At 49.5% G+C, this 22,972-nt stretch overlaps 6 protein-coding genes across 11 annotated transcripts in view; 4 read left to right on the top strand and 2 right to left on the bottom strand.

Moving 5' to 3' along the window:
* The window catches only part of LOC128252969 (uncharacterized), a 59,720-nt gene extending 56,281 nt beyond the window's left edge, over window positions 1–3,439 (top strand). For all 3 annotated transcript variants that reach the window (XM_052981215.1, XM_052981214.1, XM_052981216.1), the window contains 2 exons: window positions 39–2,497; window positions 2,578–3,439. In XM_052981215.1, coding sequence (XP_052837175.1) covers window positions 39–2,497; window positions 2,578–3,279 — 3,161 coding nt within the window. In that variant the 3' untranslated portion in view covers window positions 3,280–3,439. The remainder of the gene's footprint in view (window positions 1–38; window positions 2,498–2,577) is intronic.
* Window positions 3,440–3,774: 335 nt separating this feature from the next.
* On the bottom strand, window positions 3,775–13,427 carry LOC128252405 (uncharacterized). 4 transcript variants are annotated; one of them, XM_052980088.1, is made up of 6 exons: window positions 13,312–13,427; window positions 10,304–11,391; window positions 7,080–9,866; window positions 6,890–7,011; window positions 5,729–6,717; window positions 3,775–5,566 (listed from the first exon to the last, which is right to left on the bottom strand). In XM_052980088.1, exons 2-6 carry the CDS (start codon window positions 11,159–11,161, stop codon window positions 4,788–4,790), a joined length of 5,535 nt encoding a protein of 1,844 aa, XP_052836048.1. In that variant the 5' UTR covers window positions 11,162–11,391; window positions 13,312–13,427; the 3' UTR covers window positions 3,775–4,787. The 4 variants fall into 4 exon arrangements, with proteins under 4 accessions (XP_052836048.1, XP_052836047.1, XP_052836049.1 ...); XM_052980087.1 differs by lacking the exon at window positions 13,312–13,427 and adding an exon at window positions 12,844–13,305; XM_052980089.1 differs by lacking the exon at window positions 13,312–13,427 and adding an exon at window positions 12,907–13,305.
* LOC128252408 (cleavage stimulation factor subunit 2 tau variant) lies at window positions 13,347–15,009 on the top strand. Its single transcript, XM_052980093.1, has 2 exons — window positions 13,347–13,691; window positions 13,756–15,009. Exons 1-2 carry the CDS (start codon window positions 13,555–13,557, stop codon window positions 14,888–14,890), a joined length of 1,272 nt encoding a protein of 423 aa, XP_052836053.1. The 5' UTR covers window positions 13,347–13,554; the 3' UTR covers window positions 14,891–15,009.
* LOC128252407 (cleavage and polyadenylation specificity factor 73) lies at window positions 14,908–17,518 on the bottom strand. The gene is made up of 5 exons (XM_052980091.1): window positions 17,355–17,518; window positions 17,123–17,284; window positions 15,768–17,059; window positions 15,260–15,702; window positions 14,908–15,111 (listed from the first exon to the last, which is right to left on the bottom strand). Exons 1-5 carry the CDS (start codon window positions 17,420–17,422, stop codon window positions 15,022–15,024), a joined length of 2,055 nt encoding a protein of 684 aa, XP_052836051.1. The 5' UTR covers window positions 17,423–17,518; the 3' UTR covers window positions 14,908–15,021.
* Window positions 17,519–17,822: 304 nt separating this feature from the next.
* LOC128265986 (Golgi SNAP receptor complex member 1) lies at window positions 17,823–19,979 on the top strand. Its single transcript, XM_053002249.1, has 4 exons — window positions 17,823–17,978; window positions 18,044–18,228; window positions 19,000–19,388; window positions 19,735–19,979. Exons 1-4 carry the CDS (start codon window positions 17,864–17,866, stop codon window positions 19,835–19,837), a joined length of 792 nt encoding a protein of 263 aa, XP_052858209.1. The 5' UTR covers window positions 17,823–17,863; the 3' UTR covers window positions 19,838–19,979.
* A 139-nt stretch (window positions 19,980–20,118) lies between these two features.
* On the top strand, window positions 20,119–22,793 carry LOC128265979 (uncharacterized). The gene is made up of 3 exons (XM_053002238.1): window positions 20,119–21,692; window positions 21,947–22,043; window positions 22,327–22,793. The coding sequence occupies exons 1-3, from the start codon at window positions 20,127–20,129 to the stop codon at window positions 22,728–22,730; spliced, it is 2,067 nt and encodes a 688-aa protein (XP_052858198.1). The 5' UTR covers window positions 20,119–20,126; the 3' UTR covers window positions 22,731–22,793.
* The last annotated feature ends 179 nt before the right edge of the window (window positions 22,794–22,972 follow it).

Raw genomic sequence — 22,972 nt, 5'->3', positions numbered from 1 at the left:
ATATTAATATTTTGAAACAATGCTTTCTACCTTCTCAGGTTACGTTCTTGTGCGCTTGGTGGACGATGGCCCCAGTCAAAAGGTTTTCTGGGACCAGTTGTTCGAGCTGCCGCAGAGCTTCTGGGACACTGAGCTGGCCATCAAGTGCTGCCTGGCGGATGTGGAGACCCGGCCGGAGAAGGCCTATGTGTGGACAGCGGAGGCGACGGCCTCCTTCAGGCAGCTTACCGCGAATCCCAAGCTGCACATGGAGGTGATCCGTTCCACGGGGGATGTGGTCTATGTGGCGTTGAACTTCATGCGTTCGGGCTCGGAGACGACCAGCGTGGGAGTCCAACTGGTGGCCCAGGGACACTGCACCTCGAGCGGGGAGACCAGTAGGGTGATCGAAGCACCCAACTCGTCACGATTCATGCGCTTGGACGTGGAGACGCGCAGGTTTATGGAGCAGCAGCAGAAGGGGCAGCCGGTGGAGATGGCTCCCTACCAGAAGGCCGATAAGAACGAGCGAAACAAGCGCGTGAACGTCCATGTTCTTTACGTGCGACAGCCGGACGAGTTCTATGTGACGCTTCCCCACTTCCAGCCAGCCATCGAGCTGCTGCAGAAGTCTGTGCAGGAAGCGGCGGCCGCCATGTACCAGGACATGCTGCCCAGGACTAACTGGCAGGTGGGCGACATGTGCTATGTGAGCGTACAGGCCAAGTGCGATTCGCAGCTATTGTGGCATCGTGGAGTAGTGACGAAGGTCTTGGCTCCTGGTGGTGGTGGCTCCCAATTGACCCGCTATCAAGTGCAGTTGAGGGACTTGGGTGAGCTGGCCGACAATGTGAGCAGCACTTGCCTGACCAACATTGACGAGACCAACATGCGCATCTCGAACAGCGCCAAGCGTTGCCACTTGCACGGCATTCGGTCGATCGGCGATGTGTGGTCCGAAGACGCCATTGCTTTCTTCAAGGACCAGTTGCAGGCCTACGACGATATCCACGTGACAGGTCACGGATTTTCGGATAACTCGTTGAGCGTGGTCCTTTGGGGCTCCCACACCATAATTAATGGACCCTTCGCGCCCGCTCGAATGAAGTACGTGAACATCAACAAGACCCTTCTGTTGGCCGGCATGGCCGAGAAGGATCCGACTTCCGATCCCGAGGACCAGCAGTCGATGATCGATAATGTCAGCGTTCGCTCCGCCGGAAAAACCGAATCCAGCGACATTAAGGCCATGCAGTCCTATATGGACAAAATTGATATGATGGTCAAGGCACCGAGCATCAATGCCGTAGAATCGCCTCGACTGAAGGTTGGCTTCGAGCACAACGAGGACATGCCACCGCTGGAACTTCTTGTGGATTCGGGAAAGGCCAAGCAGACGACGGGACTGACAGTACCACCTGCCGGATGGACAACGCCACGCAAGTGCGAGAAGACCATCTTCACGGCCATCGCCACGAATGTGAACTACGAGTGCCATGTCTACTTGACGTTGGCCAACGACAAGCCCTTCATGGAACACATGCGCAACCTGCTGGTGCGGAAATTCAAGCCGCTGATGGAGAAGCAGCAGGAACGCTCCACCGCCTACAAGTACGAGGTGGGACAGCCGGTGCTGGTCACCTATCACATGGACAACCTGATCTATCGCGGAATAGTGCAGCGTTTGAGGAACAACCACGATGAGTACACCGTGTACTATGTGGACTATGGCAACATGGAGCAGGTCAAAGCGGATGAGATGCTGCCATATGCCCCGTTCCCGGAACTAAACGCCATGTGCTTTCTGGTGGCGATTCACGGAGTGCGCTCGAAGCGGTCTAAGTATTCCGTTAAGGAGATGGACACGGTCCACCAGCATGTGGTCATGAAGCTGAGCAGTGTGCGCATTATGGAGGCCAGGGGAGTGGGAACCAATAATCATCCCAGTTGCCAGATCAAGGTGGGCAATGTGGACATTGCCACCATGATGATAGACTGCGGCATATCTGTGCCAGCCGAGAAGAAGCCGACGACCAAGAAGATGGCCATATACATGAGTCCCCAAAGAGCACTCGAGGAGTTTAAGATGTTCGACGAACTGGACGACCTGGTTTCAGGCCATGGAGTTTCAACAGACAAACCAAGAGAACCCACTAGTGGCCAGCGTAATAACGAAACTGAATCGTCGGTTCAGCAACCGCCCACAAAGAAAAAGTATCTGGTAAATAGCAAGGAGGTGGAGGCCTTTGAATGTGACCAGGATTTCGATTGTCAGCAACTTGCGAAGGAAGTGTACCTTAACAATAGTTTCCATCGCCCCGACTTTAAGAAATACGCTGCCGAAAGCGACGCCGAAGAATCGGGACTCAATGGATCATCCGAAGATGAAGAGCAGTGCTCAAGTTCCTCTGCAAGTGATGATGGGCAGGAGGATGCGGACAACGAAATCAGTCAGATGGAACCGCTCAATTTTTCGGCCGCAGATCAGCTGCGGCGTCGCATTGAACTGCGTCATAAGGTAAAACAAATAGGATTTCCTTTCTTAGTAATTTTGAAAGCATGTGATTAATGTGAACAAATTGTTTGTTTCGTTTTAAGGAAATGAAGAACAAGGCCAGCTTTTCACCCTTGGAAACCTCGACGGTAAGGTCTTACTACGATGCCAGTGGCAGCTTCAAGACGCTTTCCCTGCCCAACGGAGTGAAGCAGTTCCAGTGCACTGTGGACAGCGTGCTTTCGGCCACCGAGCTGCAGATCGCGCCGTGTCTTTCCGAGTTCACAAAGCACGACATTAGCCTGGTTCAGGAGACAAGTGCATTGATCAAGGATGCGGAAATGCTTAAGCGTCCCAAGCTGGGCGACTTGTGTTTGGCTCGCTACTCGAAGGACAAGCAGTGGTACCGGGCCATTATTAAGGAGGTGCCTCCGGGCAATCTTCAAGCCACCGTATTCTACATCGATTTCCACGACACCGAGAGGGTTTCACACAACCATTTGAAGGTGATGCCCAGTCAGTTGTTCATGTTCCCACTGCGATCGTTCCGGGTTAAGCTGCACGGCGTCAAGAGGAACAAGAATTTCGGAGAAAAATCAGTGCGTCAGGCATTGCAGGCCTGCCTCTGCAGATATCCGCTGGCCTTTGCCCGGGTTCACTATCCCCTCAGCTACCACTCCAATAATTTGGACCGATCCGATGGCGAGCCCGATCTGATCGAGGTGGAGCTGTTCGAGGACAGGCACAAGAAGAAGCTCTTGTACCAATCTCTCTTTGAAAGTTGGATGCTCCTGAAAAAAACATAAATTAATATTAAATATCATATTATTATTTTAAAACGCATTAGATATGCGCATCACTACATAAATGAATATGTATTTGCAGTATTACTTGACATTTTAATTTACTCAACCATTTTCTAATCTGAAGTGTTTTTCTTTTATTATTAAACGTTCTTTCACTTAAAATAAAAACATGTTTTAAATAAAATTTCAAAGACACAAAATCGATTTTTACATTTAACTTCTGCGACCGCTCAGCTCTCAATGGTATGTGAATTCGCATTATCAAAATTTAGAAATTCACACAATCTTTTTAATGGCCACGCTTCTACAAAATGTGTTTAAAATTATATTATAAAATTTAACACATAATCAATTTTTTGCATACCAACTTAATATACAAACCAATCAACTTTATATACCAATTTTCACATCTGTTGTTATCACGGAACTTACTGACCTGAAAATCAATTTTTTTCCTTTCACTTGTCCGGTAAAAAAATCAATAAAAGGCAATAATTGTTTTGTAATTATCCATAAATTGAATTTATTTCCTCCATAGAATGGGATTCTTTCCATTAGTTCTCATTGAAATTTGTATTGTAAGTTGTAAATATTTTAAAATTGTTTTGTTTTCATTTGTTTGTTTGTTTCGTTATTATGATGCATGTATGCATATGCATGTATTGTGAAATTTCATTTATACTTAATGTTGTGTTCACTTAATGCTAGGAATTTTAACTAATTGCTGCATTAAACCATTAAAACAATCTTTTAAAATAGCCTAGAGAAGTTGCAACTACTATAAATGGAAAATATGCTACGTACATCGAAATTGTTTATCCAATATGACAGTTGTGTTCGCTTACGTTCGATTGCTGGCAAAGAGTTTTCTCTTCAATTAGAAAAATACAAATTATATAACAAGTTGTTAGATGGGTGATCGTTTTCTGTGTATGTGTCCTTCGCTTAGAATGTGCTCGAAATTTTAAAACCAATTGAGGCTAACTTATATTAAACTAGTATGCTTTCCTACACATAGATAGATAAATGAATAAACTTAATGCGAACTAAACTAAACTAGAGAAATGAAAAGTATAGCGGCATATGGTAATTAATCGATGTATATTGCACTGAACTAGGTATGCCATTTCACTAAAAGAGTTTTTAAAACTAAAACCTAAACGGGATTAAAGCGGTTGACGCGAATTCCAATTCGAATCGGGAGGAAGAGAACGGGGTTTCACATTCACATTTAGCTACGTTCTTAAACCACATCCAAAATGTATGATTAGTAAAATGTAATTATTGTGATAATGGTTTCTTGTTTGCTTTTTCAACAAGAGTTGGCAATCGCGTATGTAAACTAAATATATAGTTCGATAAGTAATACTAATTTGTTTGTTTTGTTTTGTTTTGTTGTTTGAACCACAGACACACAGTACACACAGAGAAGAGTCATGAACAACTACCTAGGTAATGATTATATTAAACTTTAGTTCGATTTCCAAGCCCGTTGCTGCTGAGCCCCCTTAGGCCTCCACAGTGAAGGGATCTCGCGAGTGGTGGATCTTCAGATGCTTGTTGTGGTTGGTCTTCGTGGTGGAGCTCTTGCCGCAGATGGTGCAGGTGAACGGCCGCTCGCCGGTGTGCATGCGCCGGTGCTCGATCAGATAGTAGTGTCGATGGAAGGACTTGTCGCACTGGTCGCATGTGAACTTCTTGGTGCCATGATGCTCGCGCCGGTGCCTCATGTAGTTGTACTTGCGGATGAACTTGCAGCCACAATACTCGCACGTGTACGGCTTGATCTGCTTGTGTGCGTTGATGTGGTTCTTGAAGTCCAGCTCCCGCACAAACGCCTTCGGGCAGTACTCGCACTTGAAGGGCTTGGCCGTCCGGTTGGCGTGCACCCACGAGTGGATCTTGAGATTCCATTTGGTGGAGAAGCTCTTGCTGCAGATGGCGCAGTCGTACTGCGGCTCCGTCGAGTGCGTCGCCATGTGCGCCTTGATGGACGTCTTGGCGAATATCTGCTTGCACATGGGACACTCCATCGGCTCGGCGTAGTCGAACTTGTCGGAGTGCGCCAGCCGGATGTGACGGCGCAGCGAGTTGGCGTGCACGAACCGATCGCAGCAGTAGGGACAGCACTTGGGCTTCAGGTCGTGCGTCTCCTTGTGCCACAGGAAGCGCGCCTTCGAGGGCAGCACCTCGCCGCAGTGGCAAACGTACTCCTTTTTGCGCACCATCATCTTGGTGTGCCGCTTGCGGTGTTGCGTCAGATTCGAGTAGCGCTTGAACTTTTTGCCTGTGTTTTGCAAGAAAGTTATCAGTTAAGGTACGCTTCTACATAAATGTATTTAAGTATGAGTCGATAAGTGTTCTTAAGACAACTGTAGGCTTGTCAAACCATCTAGAGCATTACAGGCTTGAATACTTATGGACCCAACAAACTATTTACTAAACTCACCGCATATCTTGCACTTAAGCGGCGTCTGGCCCGTATGCATACGCATGTGCTCGACAAGGGCGCTGCGCACCACGAACTTCTTGTCGCAAACGTAGCATCCGAACTCCTTCCATCCCAAGTGTCGCTTCAGATGCAACGAGAAGTTCTTCCAGCGGTAGAACTTCTTGCCGCAGGTGAAACACTCGGCCGGATGCTCGGTGAGATGGGCGTCGTAGAGCTTTACGGACGGGAAGTCGGTGCGACAGACGTAGCACAGAAAGATCGACTTCTCCATGGCCTTCTGCTCCAGCTCGCTGAGATTGTTGCGCTCCTGACCGAGCTTGGACTCGTTGTAGGCGATGAGCATGCGATACAGGGCAGCCAGCTTGGCGGCCGGCGTTGTCATGGCCAGCGGCGGTAGCGTGGGCTTCTCATCCAGCTGGCTGGGTGGCTTGATGTCGCCATCCACATCCCCGTCCCCATCGCCCCCGATGCCCAGCAGCTCGGAGTCCTTGACATCCGACAGCAAGTCGGCATGGGAGTGCATATGCTCAACATCATGCTTCTCCTGGCACTGCTCCTGCTTTATCTTGACAATGCCATCCTTGGAGTCCTCCTGCAGACCCTCGCCCGCCTGCAGGATCACCTGATGCTGGGGCGGCAGCATCGAGGCGCTCACCTGCGGCTGAGTGCAGATGAGCCGCCGGTTCTGGCGGACGTAGTTGTGCTCGCCAATCATGTGCGCATTGCGCTCTTTGAGCTTCTCGAAGATCGCCTCGCAGTGCGGACACTTGTAGAGCTTGCGCCGCTGTGGTTTCCGCTGGGCGAGAGCAGCCGCCTCCGCTGCCGCCTCTGCGGCAGCCCGAGATGTCGAAGCTATTGGTGGACCCGCCAGCATAGCCGATGACGCGGATGTGGAGGAGGTGGCGGCAGTTACGACACCGCCTTCCATTAGAGGACTCTTTCTGGAGCTGGAGGAGGCCTCATCATCAACCGCATTGAACTCGAAACTGTAAATGTTTAAAAGATTTTACAATTTCAGTGTCGTTTTTCTTTGGATTTTAATTTAAAATAAGCAAAATTTAATTAAGGGAAGCTGTTTTTAAAAATCAACCAAAATCTTAACAATTTTTCTACAGATAGACATGCATTCCCAACCAAATTGGCTGAAACTGGACTAACCGTTTTTGCTCCCTTTGCTGGGCGCTGAGATCCTGAGCCGGGTAGTAATCCTGTCGCCAGTCGGGGTTGTAGCCTCCAGAGAACTGGTTCCTGAAATACCGCTGCGAAATATCCCCATAAACCTGTTGGGAAAGGAGTGTGTGATTTCAGTATTCAGCCTAGAATTAGAATCAATGTACTGATCACTTACCGATTCGCTCCAGGAGTTCTCAATGTCGCAGTTGCTCTCCTGTTCGGAGATTTCACCCTTGGCGGGCATCTTCTCGTCGGTGCGGATGTTCAGGCCACCCACCAAGCTGCTCTCCGTTCCAGCGCCGGCGAACGAGGACGACGTGGTGGATGCGGAGGCCGAGGGCAGGTTACTGCTGCTGCTCAGCTGCTCCCGCTTGCAGGCGTCCAGATCCAGATACTTTGCATCCTCGTCCAGGGCAACGCTGCAGCAATCGACGGCCGCCAAAGCGGCATTGAAGTTGGTGGGCTGGTGGCTGACCACATCCTGGCTCTGATTGGAGGGTGTCCCTGTGCCCGACTCCGCTCCCCCCTGGTTCTGGGCGTCGAGCTCCTGCTCCGGCTCCTGCTGGTACCACGACTGCAGCGACTGGGTCTTGGCCACGCGGAATGTTGCATTCATGGAGTCGTGATCCATGGAATTACTGGACGACGAGGCCAGGGTGGCCGCATTGGTGGCATCGCTCACCCCATGCTGCGGATGCTGGTGCTGCGGGTGATGGTGGTGCTGCTGCCTGGAGAAGGGATTGAAGTAGGTGGCCGTCGTGGCCGTGGTCGTGGTCTGGTGGTACAGAAAGTTAAAGTCCGGCGGCTGCAGCGTGGGCTGCACTTGGGCCGCTGAGGAGGTGTAGGAAGACGACGAGGATATCACAATCTCATCCACATCCATGTTGTTGTCCGGCAGGATGTACTCCTCGCCCGGCTTGGCCGCCACTTTGGGGCATCCGCTACTGCTGCTGCTGCTGGCAAAGACCGATCCCGCCGAGGGGAATCCGGCACTGGCGTTCACCACGAACGTGGTGCTGCAAGCGGCCAGCGGTGGCGGCTGCTTTGAGTTTGCAAACTCCAACAGCACCCGGGCATCGTCGTCGTTTACCGCCGAGTGATGGTGCATCAGCTTGCGACTGGCGGTCAGGTGCTTCTCCAGAATGCTGCTGCTGCTGCTACTGCTAGGCGCTGGCGCCTCCTGGGTCTCACTCTTCACCTGCACCAAATCTCTTGATATGGATGGGTTGCTGCTGGAGGAAGATGGGGTGTCAGTCTTTTTCGTTGTCGTCGCCGTCGCTTTTGGTTTGATGACTAATTTCTTGGGGCCGCGCTGCTGGGCGGGAGTGGTGAAGCGCTGCGGCAGCAGTGTGGTGGTGGCCTCCACCTCGACCTTCACGGGCGGCGACTGGGTGAGATCCTCCGCAGACAGGCCACTGGCCGACGTTGCGGAGGTCGTTGCGGAAGCAGCCGTGCTTGCCATGCGAATCACGCTGGTGGTGCCGTGCTCCAGGCTAGGCTTTTGCTCCAGCTGCTGCGCTGCCACTGCCACTGCCACTGGCACGTTGTCGTAGTCATCGAGGGGTTCCTCCTTCTCCACCTTCACGAGTGGTATGGGGGCCACAGCGGCAAAGGGACGACCCGCACCAATGCGACTGGAGGCCACGATGTTGCCCATCAAATCTAGATACTCATTCATATTGAGCGGCACATCGCTGAGCACTGTGATTCGATTCTTCTTGGACTTTGTCGTGGTGATCGAGTTGGAATTGGAGGCGGAGTTGGAGTTCGAGGCGGAATTGGAATGATTATCCGCTTGGTTGGAGGAGGAAGTGAAAGCCCCAGCAGTGCTCGTTGAAGGAGCTGTGCAAAGCGGAGGCGGTAGCGGTGTCGCCGTGCTCGGCTGCTCCTGCTTACGCTCCCCCTCCAGCTCACTTTCGCATCCGCTGCTGAGGCTCATGAACTCCTCCTCGTCCGAGACGCGCTTGGAGCTCCGCTTCGGCTTGGTCTTGCGAGCCTTCTTCGTTGTCTTGCTTATATTCCGACTGTGACTGTTCTCCTCCCGCTCATCGTCGCCGTCCTCCTCCTCCGGCGGAGCCTCGTGGTCGTCCTCCTCGTCCTCATCATCCTCTTCGTCCTCGTCGTCATCGTGTATGTGCAGGACACTCGGCGGGGATTGGTAAATGCGCTCGATCACGGAGAATTCGCCGTCCTCCTTCTCCACACACTCCACAATATGCTTGGGCGTCTCCTGGACAATAAAGTCTCCGTTCTCGCGCTCCAGGTAGTGTGCCACCGGCGACTCCGCAAAGCGCAGCACCGACGAAGAGGCGGTGGAGGAAGCTGGCGAGGCACAAGCCACAGCAGCCGCAGCATTGAGCAGGGCTCCAAACGGGGAGTTTGTCTGACGATTGACCCGAAGGCCAGATCCCGAGGTGGAGGGGTTGTTGGAGGAGCTGCAACTACTGCTGACTGCAGATCCGTAAGCCTGCAAGCTGGGCGACTGCTGGTGGTGCTGTTGCAACCTGGCGGAGGACGATGTGGCCAGCGGATGGTTTTGCTGCTGCTGCTGCTGCTGGTGCTGCTGGTGCGGATGCGGATGCTGATGGTGCTGATTTTGATTCGCCTGATGCTGTACCAAATTGTGGACCTGCGCCTGCTGCTGTGCCGGCGGCGGTGGTGGGGGATTCAGGAACACTTCCGCTAGCGGCTTACTGAGCTGCTTGCCAGTTGCAGTTGCAGTTGCAGTGGCTGTTGCAAGTGGGTTTGAAGCCGCTGCTGTCGTCGGTGGTGCCAGGGCTAGGTTGTGGTGCACCGCCACGTTTTGAGACTGTGGCTGCTGCTTGTTTTGGTTGTGCTGAGATCGTATTTGACTGATGGCGGCTCCGTAGGCGGGAGGTGGTTTCTGGTGCGATTGCTGTTGCTGCTGCTGCTGCTGCTGCACCTGCGATGCAGCAGCCGTCTGCTGTTGCTGCGTAAACAACTGCAAGAAAATGTGAGTTGTAGAATACAAATAGATCAAGTCCAAATCAGGATGCAAAGGCACACAAGGTCAGGAGTAATTTTAATAGAAGGCCAACTTATTAAATACAATTATAAATCAATCTTTAATTGATATTTAATCTTTTAACTATTAAATGCAACTCATATGAAATTTAAACTGTTTTAGGAAGCCCAGATAAGTGACCGTTGGTTAAGATGAACTCTTAGATAAGGTTTTGTCTTGATGCTATCTTAATGTTAAGCCTAAAGTAAAGAAATTAAACAGATTTTGTTTAACCAATTCTCAGCTTGCATTATTGTTTTGGAAGTGGTGAGTAGTTCAGGCAAACAATATATGTTGAAGGACTGCCCAAGTGAAATGCAATTCATTAGAATTCCCTGGAGACAGTTGCATCCGTTTCAGCCCTTGTAACTCACCTGCAGCGGCGGAGGTGGGGGCAAAGCTGTGGCGTAGCTGAACTTTAGGGCAGGCTGCTGTTGCTGTTGATGCTGCTGTTGCTGCGGGGGCTGCTGCTGATGGGCAAAGTGAGCCTGCTGCTGATGACTGGCGAGGAAGTGCTGCTGTGGCACCTGTGGTATCACCAGCGTCGCTGTTGAGCCGTTGACACCACGCCCAAAGCCCGTCGTCTGTGGCTGCTGCTGTTGCTGCTGGTTGAAGCGATAATCCGGAGTGACCTGCGCAGGCTGGTACACAGTGGACACGCTGTTCGTGGTGGGATGTGCGGATGTGTTGGCTCGCGCCTCAGTCGTGGGCGGTGCGCATTTCAGTGCTTTCATCGGTGGATTGCTCGGTTTGCTGCTGTTGCTGCTGCTTGCGGAGGGGGAGGTGGGTGTGGAGCTGGATGTGGATGCGGATGTGGAGGAGGAGGAGGCGGCTCCGCTGGAGCAGGCTGCCACGAGGGATGAGGAGAGCGGTGGTGGTGCTAGCGGCACCACAGGCGCTGGCGCTGCTGTTACTGTTGCTGCTGATATGGTTTGGGCCACAACTGGTTTGATATCGCCAGCAGATGGCAATTGTAAAACAGCTGGCTTCTCATCAGCCGCACTTGCTTCGGCACCACCATTACCACCACCGGAACCACCTCCAGTTCCTCCTGCCAACATGGCGGCAGCCAGAACACTGCCCATGCTGTTGCCACCGCTCCCGACGATCGTCATCTGCACCAGCGCCTTGATCACCTGCTCCTTGGGATGGGTCTCCAAGTGATCGGAGAGATTCATGCCCGCATGCAGGTACAAAGTGCACACGGGGCACTGAACGCTGTTGTCGACCATGATTACGGCTTTAGATTGTTCTATCTGTGGCTCCTGGCTCCTGGTTCCTGGCTACTCCTGCTCCTACTCCTGCTCACTGGCTGCTCCTGCTCCTTTCTCTGGGAGCCCGGCTTCTAGCTTTCTAGTGCGACGGATGGCTGGCTTGGCTGCCACTCAGAGTCATAAAACTACTTGGCATCCCCTTAGCTTGGCGTCCATCTTGCTCAATCCCCTGATTCGACGCGGTCGAGCTGCAATGAAGAACAGAAGGAAAGTCAGAATGTTGGTGCCAGAAGTCTTGGTGCCAGGCCGTGTGGCTCAATCCGCGCTCCGATATCAGCGCCTTGGGTAAGACGATACCAGATATGCGAAGAATTCGCCGTCCGGCGATCCAACGGATCGGTTGTCCGCGGAATGCGTGCAGCGTAATCTTTAGAAACGTGGCTTTTTTCGAACAAATCAAGCTTAATGGAAGGGTGAAGTTTTAGAAAAGAACTCAACAATCGTAACTCGGAGAGGATCGATAAAAAATCAAAGAACTCACACCACTTAGCACTTTAAACATATTTTACAATCATAAGTTTTTCAAATTGATTTAACGTTCTGTTAGAAAGTAAAAAAAGTAAGTGTTTATTAAAGAAAACAATTAATCGGCAAAGGCGAAAAAAATTAAAAATTTTTCTAATTTGTTTCGTTGGAAACCATTAAACACGTTTTAAGTAGTTTTAAGAATAGGAATCGATAAGCAAAACCTTCAGTTTTTAAAAAGCTGAAGGCAGTTTGAGTTAATTATTTACCGATTCCAAAAAAAAATCAATTCTGCGTAATTAGTAATTTGGGGGTAGTTATAAAATCAAATTCATCATTTTTATAAAATTTGTCTTTTAAATGTAGATTAAATTATAAACTTTAATCCCTCATTACTATTACTAAGATTTAATGTTAAAAGGACCTGCTTGGAGGACTCAGAAGGAACCGAGAAGAGGAAATCAACTTCCAGGTGTGAGCAGTGGAAGTGGCGGATTGGAATGCCGGCCACAGATGAGTGAGACAACTTCTAGAGCAACTTTTTTCACCAGAGTCGCAGGAAGAATCGGAAAAAAGAGGCAACGACCCAGCCCGCTGATGAGTTGTTGGTCGTTCCCCTGTTTCTCTGTTTTTTCCAGCCTTTAGCAAGAACTTTTGCTTTTATTTATAGTCTGAAGCACAATATTTGCTGGCTTTTTTTTGGGATTTGGATTTGACCATCTGAACTTGGGCTCTGCAAGGGTTGCTCTTTGTGTTAAGGACGAAGGACAATGTGAGGGCTGCACATAAACAGAGGCAAACAAATGTCTACGTCTGTTGCTATTGATTTTTCCTTTGCAAAGGTTACACACACCACGCACACACAACACCCACATGCACACAGACAGCCCAAAAAAAGAAGAGCACAAAGTGCGTGCGGATGCATTATGTTCCAAAAGTTCCATTTTGCAGCGAGTATTTTTTCCAGTGTGCCTATGCGTGTGTGTGTGCGCGTAAATGTCGCTGATCTTGCCACTTATTGTACCATTTTCCTTTTTCTGCGAATTATTCACATAATTTCAGACACACACAATTTAAAAATGCACATATTTCCGCTTTTGTTCGCCATCGATTTCGTTTTCGTCCATGAAATGGAATGGAATGACACTTCCAAAGAGAGGACGCCAGCTAATTACCAGTATCGATCGAGGCAGAGAGAGAACGAATAAGAGAGGGATATCCTTGGAAAAAGTGTGCACCTGCGGCCGCTGGAAGAGGAGTAGGATTTTGCGGCTCCTTCCTCTCCTTGTCTTTCTCTTTCTTTCGTTCAATGACACAGAAATCTTTCCTCTCGTCTTCTGCTTTGTGCGCTCCTTCTTTTAATATACAATATACAAGCGAGCTTTTTATATGTGCGAGTGCGACTGCGAGGCCATCGCTGCGTTTATCTCCCTCTGTCTGTGTGTGTGAGCGAGTGTGTGTTGGAGTGCGTGTGGCTACACACAAAGTAAAATTTTCAGGCACGTTTTTCATGCACTTTGGGCCGTTTTTTCACTACTACCGCGGCGAATTCGAGTAAACGCCAATTTCGTCTACACTTTGGTGTGCAATTCGATCATTTTGCTGCACTTTTCACTAGCATAAACCGTTTAAATCGTTTTCACCTTGCGACAAGAAAAATTACAACACCAGGCGTTGGAGTGCTGCAAAACGTATGCGGGCTGCCGGAACTTGCCAACACTGGGAGCAGTGGTATTTTATTAGCAGCCCTGGAAGAGGGAAATTTTCGGTGGGAAAAAGAAGAAGCAGCAAGCCGCAACGCAGGGAAATTTGAGTTTTAGACAGATTTGTCAACGTTTGCTAAGATTCACAAGGATTTGTGCATTAAATAATAGTAAACAGCAAATATGGCAGATAAGGCACAGGAGCAGAGCATTATGGACAAGTCCATGCGGTCGGTTTTTGTGGGGAACATACCCTACGAGGCAACCGAGGAGAAACTGAAGGAGATTTTCAGCGAAGTGGGACCGGTGCTGTCGCTCAAGTAAGTTTTTCGCGGATAAACTTCGATAAATCTTTAAACTAACCCTACACCCCGCTCCTCCCAGACTCGTCTTCGATCGGGAAAGTGGCAAACCCAAGGGTTTCGGCTTTTGCGAGTACAAGGACCAGGAGACGGCATTGAGCGCCATGCGGAACCTGAATGGCTACGAAATCGGCGGCAGAACACTCCGCGTGGACAACGCCTGTACGGAGAAATCGCGCATGGAGATGCAGCAGCTGCTGCAGGGCCCCCAGGTGGAGAACCCCTACGGAGAGCCCTGCGAGCCCGAGGATGCCCCCGAGCTGATCACCAAGACGGTGGCCTCTTTGCCGCCGGAGCAGATGTACGAGCTGATGAAGCAGATGAAGCTCTGCATCGTGAGCAATCCTTCCGAAGCGCGCCAGATGCTCATGCTCAATCCCCAGCTGGCCTACGCCCTGCTCCAGGCCATGGTGGTCATGCGGATCGTGGATCCGCAGCAGGCGCTGGGCATGCTCTTCAAGGCCAACCAAATGCCGCCCGTCCTGGGTGGCAATCCGCACCAGGGACCAGGCAACATCTCCATGATGGGCCAGCAGCAGCAGCAACAGATTCCGCAGCAGCAGCAGGTGCAGATTCCCCAGCAGCAGCAGCAGGCTCCCCAGCCACCGATGCCCGTTCCCGGACCCGGTTTTCCATCAAATGTCCACCCCAACGATATAGATTTGCGCATGGTGCCCGGTGGACCCATGCCGCTGGACCCCAGGATGATGGCGCGCGGAATGGATCAGGATCTGCGGGGCGGTTTGCCCAATCCGGTGCCTCCGCCGCTGATGGATCCCCGGGCGCGTGCCCAGATGCCCCCCCAGCAGCAGCAAGGTCCGCCGCAGGCGCCTCCCGCTCCCTATCCCAGCGATCCGCGCCAGCGGCCCATGGATCCTCGGCTAAGGGCTGGACCTGGTCCTCAGCAGCAGGCACCGCCGCAGGGCATTCCCCAGGCGCCGCCTCCAACGCAGCAGCAACAGGCGGCCGCTCAGCAGTTGCAGAGCAGACTGGGCGCCCACGGAGTCCTGCCCTCCGATGCCTCCGACCAGGAGAAGGCCGCCCTCATCATGCAGGTGCTGCAGCTGTCCGACGAGCAGATCGCCCAGCTGCCCTCGGAGCAACGGGCCAGCATCCTCATGCTCAAGGAGCAAATCGCAAAGAGCACTCAGCGTTAGTTTCACTCCAGCTTACATTATCGGCAAATGGCCACTTCGATCATGCTTACTATATTATTTTCAATTTGAATCAATCAATAAAAAGAACATTCTCACACACGGAGATTTATTTGGCGGAATGTCTGTGGTGTTCAGTGGGCGGAGACTAGGGTCTGGTGCAGCTTCTGCACCGTCGTGTTGAGCATCTGCCGCAGAACATCGTCCTCGGCGCAGTGGACGGACTGAAAATAATGGATAATTTAATTTTAAATAAATAAATTAATCATGTTTCTCTCGTGTAAATCAAACTTCCTTGTAAAAGTTAAACTTGAACTCGAAATAAGTTCGATTTATACATATTATTTTAATATAGGAGTGCCTAGCACTCACCAATGTTTCCAAGTTGATTTCCGCCCGTTTGCCGCTGACTGTCACTGGCAGCAGATCGCCCTTGAACATCTTGGGCACACAACTATCGCCGAAGGTGTCCTGCAGGGTCTCGATGAGGCACTCCCGGAAGCGCGAGTCCTCCGACTTGGTTTGCTTAGTGGCGCCTTTAAGATTCGTTCCACCCAACTCCGATTGCATGATGCAGGCGAGCACGGCATCCGCGTACACATCATTCACGTGCGTCGCCTGCCATTCCATCACGATGATCTTCTGTTCCACAGTCAGCTCGATGCAGCCAAAGACCCGAAGCTTGCGCTCTGCCTCCACCACCTCCACGCATCCGGCTCCAATGCGGTCCAGAAGGAGTTCTAGAGTGGTTAGCGAGCTGCCCCAGGGAATAGACTGTCGCTGGGTGACCACTGACATGCTCATGTCCGTGTATTCTGCGAATTACAGTTTCAATTGGAATCAATACTATTGCAAAGGAAATGTCACACAAATTACTTACTGCCTAGATCGGAGGGAGCTAGGAGGTGGTACTTGAAGTCGCGTTTAACCAGAACGCCGGAGAGTTTGCTTCCCACCTCCGAGTTCTTGGCAGCCAGGCTTCCCATCACCTTGGCGGTCTTCTCGCCACGGAAATACAAATCCACGGCGTGTGTGTTACGCGGGTTATAAAACTTGATGTCTGTGCTGGCGTCCGCTTCGTATTCCCGCTGCAGGGCCAGCTTGAGACGCGACATCTCATTCTGCTCGCCATGAACAAGCACCACATGCGTGGGCTTCAGCAGGCGGATGAACTCGCTGGTCTGCTGGTAGTCCGTGTGAGCCGAAAACGATATGTAATCAACGGACATGTTGAGCGGCAGCTTCTGGCCCGACAATGTGGTGATCTCCTCCGGCTCGGAGAGTATGGTTTTGGCCAGAGTTCCCTCCACGCAATAACCGGCGATTATCACGCCGTTCTTGGGATCCGTGCACCAGCTCTCGAAGAGCTCTCGCGATAATCCCGACTGCATCATACCGGGCGAGGCCATGATCACACAGGGACCTATGTCCTCGAAGTGATCGATACCCTTCAGGTTGGAAATGTGCCGGAAAACAAAGGGATTGTTCACGGCTATCTGCCGTCGAATGCGATCGTTCATGGCATTGATGTAGGTCTGGTACACGGCCATGCACTTTTTGGCCAGCGAGGAGGCATAGTAGATGGGAATCTCGTGCAGATCGGGGTTCTGCGACCAGAATTCATCCAGAATAAGCAGCAGCTCCTGGGCACGACCCAAGGCAAACACTGGGATCAGACATCGGCCGCCCTGCTGGACGATTTTCTGCACCAGCGAGGTAAAACGGTTCTCGCGATCCTCGCGCTTTTCGTGGATGTGAGTGCCATAGGTGGACTCCGTGATCAGGACATCCGGCTTCATGGGCGGCACCTCGGCGGCCATCAAATGCCGATCCTCCTGGCGTGAGAAATCCCCGGTGTACAAGATTTTGATGCCAGCTATCTCTATCATGAACATGGCAGCTCCCAGAACATGGCCGGCATTATAGGCGCAAAAGCGCACGCCCATTACGTCGCGCTCCTCGTGGAAATTGATAGTCTCGATCTTCTCCATTGAGGCCTCCAGATCGGCTTCGGTGTAGAGCATTTGCTCGGTGGATATATTGCTGATCTTGATGTAATCGGACAGCATCCAGCGGTAGATGGCTTTGGTGGCGTGGGTCATAAAGCAGCGCCCCTTGAAGCTGGTCTTCATCAGGAACCAGGGCAATGCGCCACAGTGATCCAAATGGAAACTGCAAAGCAAAAGGATTGCCCATTAAAACTGAGATATCCATCGAAATCCTGCCAATACCCACTGTGAAATGAACAGCAGATCGATTTCATCCGCTTCTATCAGATCCACATAGGGCAGGGCATCCATGCCGGACAATCCGGGATGGATTCCGCAGTCCAGCATGATCTTCTTGCCCTTGAACTCCAGCATGATGCAGGAGCGCCCCACTTCCTGACCAGCACCTCTGAAATATGAAGCACATTTTCCGGATTACTTTTTGAATGTTTATGCAACTGAAATCCAGTCTTTCTTACAGCGGCTTTATCTGCAGCAGATCGCTTTCCTCATCGGGTACACGTGCATCACCTGTTGCCTGCGTCATGATGCTTTAGTGAGCGTAATAAATAACTAAACAAACTTTACAAATCAAATCGCCGGCAACAAACGCTGTGCGTGACAGTGTGACCAGAGTTGTTTATCAGTGAAGGCCTGTCCACAAAGGGGCCGCAACAGCATATTTTGTGAAAGTATAAACAAACACAAATTTAAAATATACAAAATATGCATCCATCATTGAGTGCTCTTGCTGTTTTAGGCAAACCATTCCGCAGTTGCCATAAGTATAAGTAATTTTTCTGGTCGATAACAATAAAATTCAGATATAAAATTCTTCAACATAATTAAAAAGGCGAAATATTACAAATTAGGCTCTAGCATTTCTCATATTCTTTAAAAAATCACTCAGTGTAGTTCATAGAAAGTTATCATCTAAGAATCCTGATTATTTTCCAATATAGCTAAGTCTAGCGGGTTTCTGAGAGAAATGGCCATCTCCGTCCAGTTCGCCTCCGCCTGGTCTGGTCACACTGATTGCCACACGAAAGTCGAACAAATAAAGGAAAAATATTTTGGACAAATGGGAGGATCCAGCTACGATGGTGAGCTATAGGTGCACCTGGTTATTTTACCCTTGTATTATTCCTCCTCCCAACCCCCCATACAGTGCTGCGGAAGCAGGCGAGGAGTCTGGAGAACGAGATCGACCTCAAGCTGGTGGCATTCAGCAAAATCGGAGCAGGCAGCGGAGGCGGCGGCAGCGGAGCCCTAGGGGGCGTGGACACATCACCGCTCCTGGGCGAGCACGTCTTTGATTCGCTGTCGGAGGAGATCGAGCAGATGCTAGAGAAGGTTGGACATGCCATTGACCATAAGGGTGTAACAGGGATTAAACGCAAATAGGAGGATTTGGTTAACCAAACTACGGTCAATTGACAATTTCATGTAGTCCCGAAAAACAGGAAAACAAGTTTCCTTTAAAACTTTGTTTTTATAGCTGCGTTCCATTTAACAGATCTCTTTGATATGTCCACGACCATTATCATACAAAACCTTATCTTCGTTAAATTTATACATATTTTATTCAAGCACGTATAAGAGCCATTTTCTAGTTTCCTTTTAGCAACCTTTTGAAAGTTTGAATATCCAACCCATATTTTATAATGTTTACCTATTTGATCATCTTGAGTAGAGGAAATAGAAACTAATTGTAACTTTTTTTTTATAAATTATCTCATACACAAATCAGATTCTAAATTTGCGTATTTAGTTCGCTTTTACAATTAATAATTAAAAAAAATATATATATATAAATTAGAATACATGTATATCAATAATTTCCTGGTGAACTGAAAAAAATTACATAATCAGATAACTGTAATGATAAATATTTACTGCAACCAACATTTACTACGCCACAGTAATTAATGAATCATCAAAATGTTAATGCCCGAGATTTTTCATCAGAAAATAGTGAATAGTAAATAGTTAGTAAAAGATTCGGACCATATTAAAAACAAAAACAAATAAATAGGTTACTAAATAATTATGTCTATTAGTTTTAGAAAGTCTTATTCCGTAGTGAAACTTGTGTGTTCTTTAAAAAAGGTATTTTAATTCCAGTTATCGTCGCTAAACGAGTCCATGTCGGACTTACCCGCCTCGGGAGCTGCCGCCATGCACACGCTGCAGAGGCATCGGGAAATCCTGCAGGGCTATCGGCAGGAGTTCAACAAGATCTGCGCCAACCACACGATGCGCATCGAGCGCGAGGAGCTGCTCCGTGGCTCTGGGTTGGCCACCAGCTCCGGCAGTCCCTCCATCTCGGGCCTGAGTCGGCGGGAAATGTACCTGAAGGAGAGCGGCCACCTGAGCAGCGCCAGTCACCTGGTGAACGACCAGATCAACATCGCCATCGAGACGCGTGACCATCTGCACGCCCAGCGACAGGCCTTCAAGCGGCTGCAGACCCGTTTTAACGACATCTCCAATCGTTTCCCACTGATTTCCAGGTGAGAATCAAGGGGTTGGTATTGGCTAGATTGGATAGAAAACTTTCATACGATTCCCTAGATGTATTCACCCTAAAATAATGTTTTAGTTTTCAGTCAGTCTTTCAGTAGAAGTTGATTTTTCTAAAAGTAAATTAGCTTAGGGCTTATGCAGAGTTTTCTCAAATGCCATAAACATGTATTTTTTAAATTTATTACGCTGTCAAAATCTTTAAAAACGACTCTCGTTTTTATTTATTTATAAATTTAGATAAATTAAGACCTTACATTTCAATTGACAATGAAATATCAAATATGTGTATTATCCATTATTAACAACGAATTATAATTTTCTGTATTTTTACAGTCTCATTCAGCGCATCAATATCAAAAAGCGGCGCGATTCCCTGATTCTGGGCGCGGTGATCGGCTTCTGTGTGATCTTGCTGCTGCTCTACGCCTTCAACTAGCGACTTGCCGTCCCCAATTGGCCAAAGATAGAGCTTGCATTCAATTCCATAACAGATCCCTTCAATTTTCGTTTGTTTTCTCCGACGGTATATGTATGTGTATGATTAACTTGTGATAGCAATAAAATGTATTATTATATAAGACGAGCCCAGGCAGTCCTTGACCTTCGTATCAGGCAGCAAACAATAGTTTTAGTCAGACAAAGCAGACTTCACAAAGAAAAACCCAGAAGCAGTTATATAAATATAATTTCTAAGACATAATTTCCACGAATTTAAGCATACAGAGATGGCTGAGAATCCCCCCGAGCAGGTACCGCCAGAAGTTCCTGTCGAGGAGGCTTCAGCTGGAGAGGACTTTTCCCAAATGGTGGCCACGGTTGCTGAGGAGGCAGCACAAGGCCAGGAAGAGAGCGACCATGCAGCGGTTACGGGAGACGTTTCTGAAGGCGATGAAGGGGAGACGGTGGAGCCGGGCATCGATGGTGAAATCCCAGAGGAAGGGGACCAAGCTCTGGCCAAGCCCCAGGGTCTCGTACCCTCCGATGATCGAAAGCGCGAGAAGCTTTTAAAGGTGAAGAAAATGCTCGAGAAGGACAAGGCAGCTACTCTGCCGACCACTCCGGCGACTCCGGCAACTCCTGCTAAGCTGGATGAGGAGCAGGATGACGAGCCAAAGGAGAACTATCAAAGAGATTCCGTCCAGGTGTACCAATCGTTGGAGTCCGGTGGCGAAGAGTCCGCCGATGACTTCGAAGACATAAAGCTCATCCTCAACGAAAAGGTTCCATCTCCGGATGAGGAGATGGAGCAGTTTGAGGACGACGTGGAGTCGGTCGCCAGCGTGGAAACGCCCCGGCCCAGGCTGGGAATGTCCCTGAAGACGGAGTTTCTTCGCGAGTTCGAAAGCCTGCCCAGCATCTCGGACATATCGCTCGATCCGGAGCCGCAATCGGAGCCCGAGCCCGAACCTCTGGCCGATGTCCAGAAAAAGTCGTACAGCTCACCGGACGCCGGTCACTTTGGTGAGGGCACGGAAAATGCGGAAGAAGGCGAGTCGAAATCTTCGAGTTCCAGTAGAGATGACAGCACTGCTGCGGTGGCGGTGGCCGAGTCCGATGAGGAAAGCGACGGCTCGGTAATGTTGGACGACCTGCCCGAGGAACTGGGTCCGGGGGCCAAGCAGGTGGTCATCGGTGACGAAGTGGACACCATGGCCATGTTCGCCGTGGCCGTGGCAGCGGATGTCGATGCGCAGCCGGAAGTGACGATCCCGATCGAGGAGCCCTTCTGGTATCGCCTCACTGCCGATTTCCTGGAGAATCTAATCGCCACCGTGGTGGCCAATGTGGAGAACAACGACAGGAACAGGGAGCTGAAACTGGACAAGGGCAAGATGCTGGTGGAACTGCAACGCCTGGTGGACGAATACAATTGCGAGAGGCACCAGAACTCCTTGATAAACAATGCCGTCTGCGAATACTTTCGACGCATTCGCAAGTTCAACAATTTCCAGGTGCTGCCGCCAGAGGATGCCTTTCAGGAGTTCTCGCGTTATAGCCACACGCTCAACCAGGTCGACAGCCTGGTGGAGCGGGTGAAGATGGTCAAGATCAAGCATGGCCACACCGTGTCACGCGCGATGCTGGAGCTCAACTCGCTGGCCAGGCTCGCCTTCAACGAGGAGCAGCGCCTGGAGGGATTCATGCGCAAGACCCTCATCCGGCGGGACATGGATCGGCTGAAGCGCGCCCTGGACAACGATCTCAGGCGCATGCAGGATCTGCGCAACCAGGTCAGCGAGAAGCGCCACGAACTCAACCTGAACCTGCACAACCTGGCATTTGTCGATGAGGTGGGTGTGTAAAAATGATCTTGGCATCTACGATGATGTGGCAGGTACAGCAACAAACCGATTTTATCTTCTTTAAGGGAGATCTGTTTTTGAAATCAATACACAAATAATCTTTATTAATAATATTATATTATTTCTAAAGATTCTTTGATCATACTCCTTCAGAATAACATTTTTGTAATTTTCCTTACATCATTTTCAGCTAAGAGTTTAAATGGTTAGACCATAACATAATGTTTATCTATCCCCCACAGAAAGTAACGAATTTTGAGAAGATCACCGACACTTTAACAATTTCTCAAATGCTGTGCGCCAACGAATCCATTATTCAATTGGGCAAACAACTAGAGGGTGAGTTGTGTGATAAAATATATATGTATTTTGATTAAATACATACTTTTATAAAAAGAAACAAATTTAATAACATTTGACCACAAATTCACAGACTAAATTATAGAAGTAAATTAAAAACGTGCCTAAAAATATAAAATTTGAAATCTACATTTAAAGTTATTTGAAAGTATAAACATTGCAAAGAAAACATGTTAAATTTACAACAAAAAAATAAGCTTCACGCATATGTATACCTTGTTTCAATTAAAATGCACAATATTAATAACAAAACACTTTGCAGAAAAGTGCAAGGATGTTTCGGTCATGCAGTCAAACTACAAGAAGTCGATGATCGAGGAGACGTGCGTCCGGGAGAAGCGGGACATGATCGCCTATATGCTGAAGACGGCCAGGAGCGAGTACGACGTTCGGTTCGAGCGGCGGAACCGGCTGCGCCAGGAGCTGACCCGGCTCCAATTGGAGCACGCCAAGCTGAAGACCAAGCGCGCCAAGCTGGAGGCCAAGGGCGGGCTGCTCTTCAAGGTGGCCCTGATGTACGACTACGACCAGTGCGTGGCCGACATCAAGGCACGGCGCAGCCACATTCAGGCCATGAAGAAGACCAGTGCCGAGCTGACCAAAACCCTTTACAATGTGGAGCACGAGAAGCGCAAGTCCAGTATTTCGATACGCCGTCTTACTTAATTGCGCTCCATTTGTAATTTTCTATTTTCACTATAAGACAAAAATAAATTTGTGTGCATCTTATGTAATTGTTGAGGATTGATCCTTGGTACTGCTTTTATTTTTTTTTTTTTTGAGTAGGACTAAACTATGTCAGAAATCAGTGTAAAACGAAATGACAATTAGTTTAATTGATCAAGTGAAAGAAGTGTGCTTTTCGTTTGTTGTAAACGAACTTGAATAGATTTACAAAAGGGACTTCC

This window comes from Drosophila gunungcola, chromosome 3R (assembly GCF_025200985.1).
Source record: "Drosophila gunungcola strain Sukarami chromosome 3R, Dgunungcola_SK_2, whole genome shotgun sequence".
Classification (NCBI taxonomy): Eukaryota; Metazoa; Arthropoda; class Insecta; order Diptera; family Drosophilidae; genus Drosophila; species Drosophila gunungcola.
Note: the sequence above shows the minus strand (reverse complement) of the source record. Positions and strands in the feature narration are given on the sequence as shown.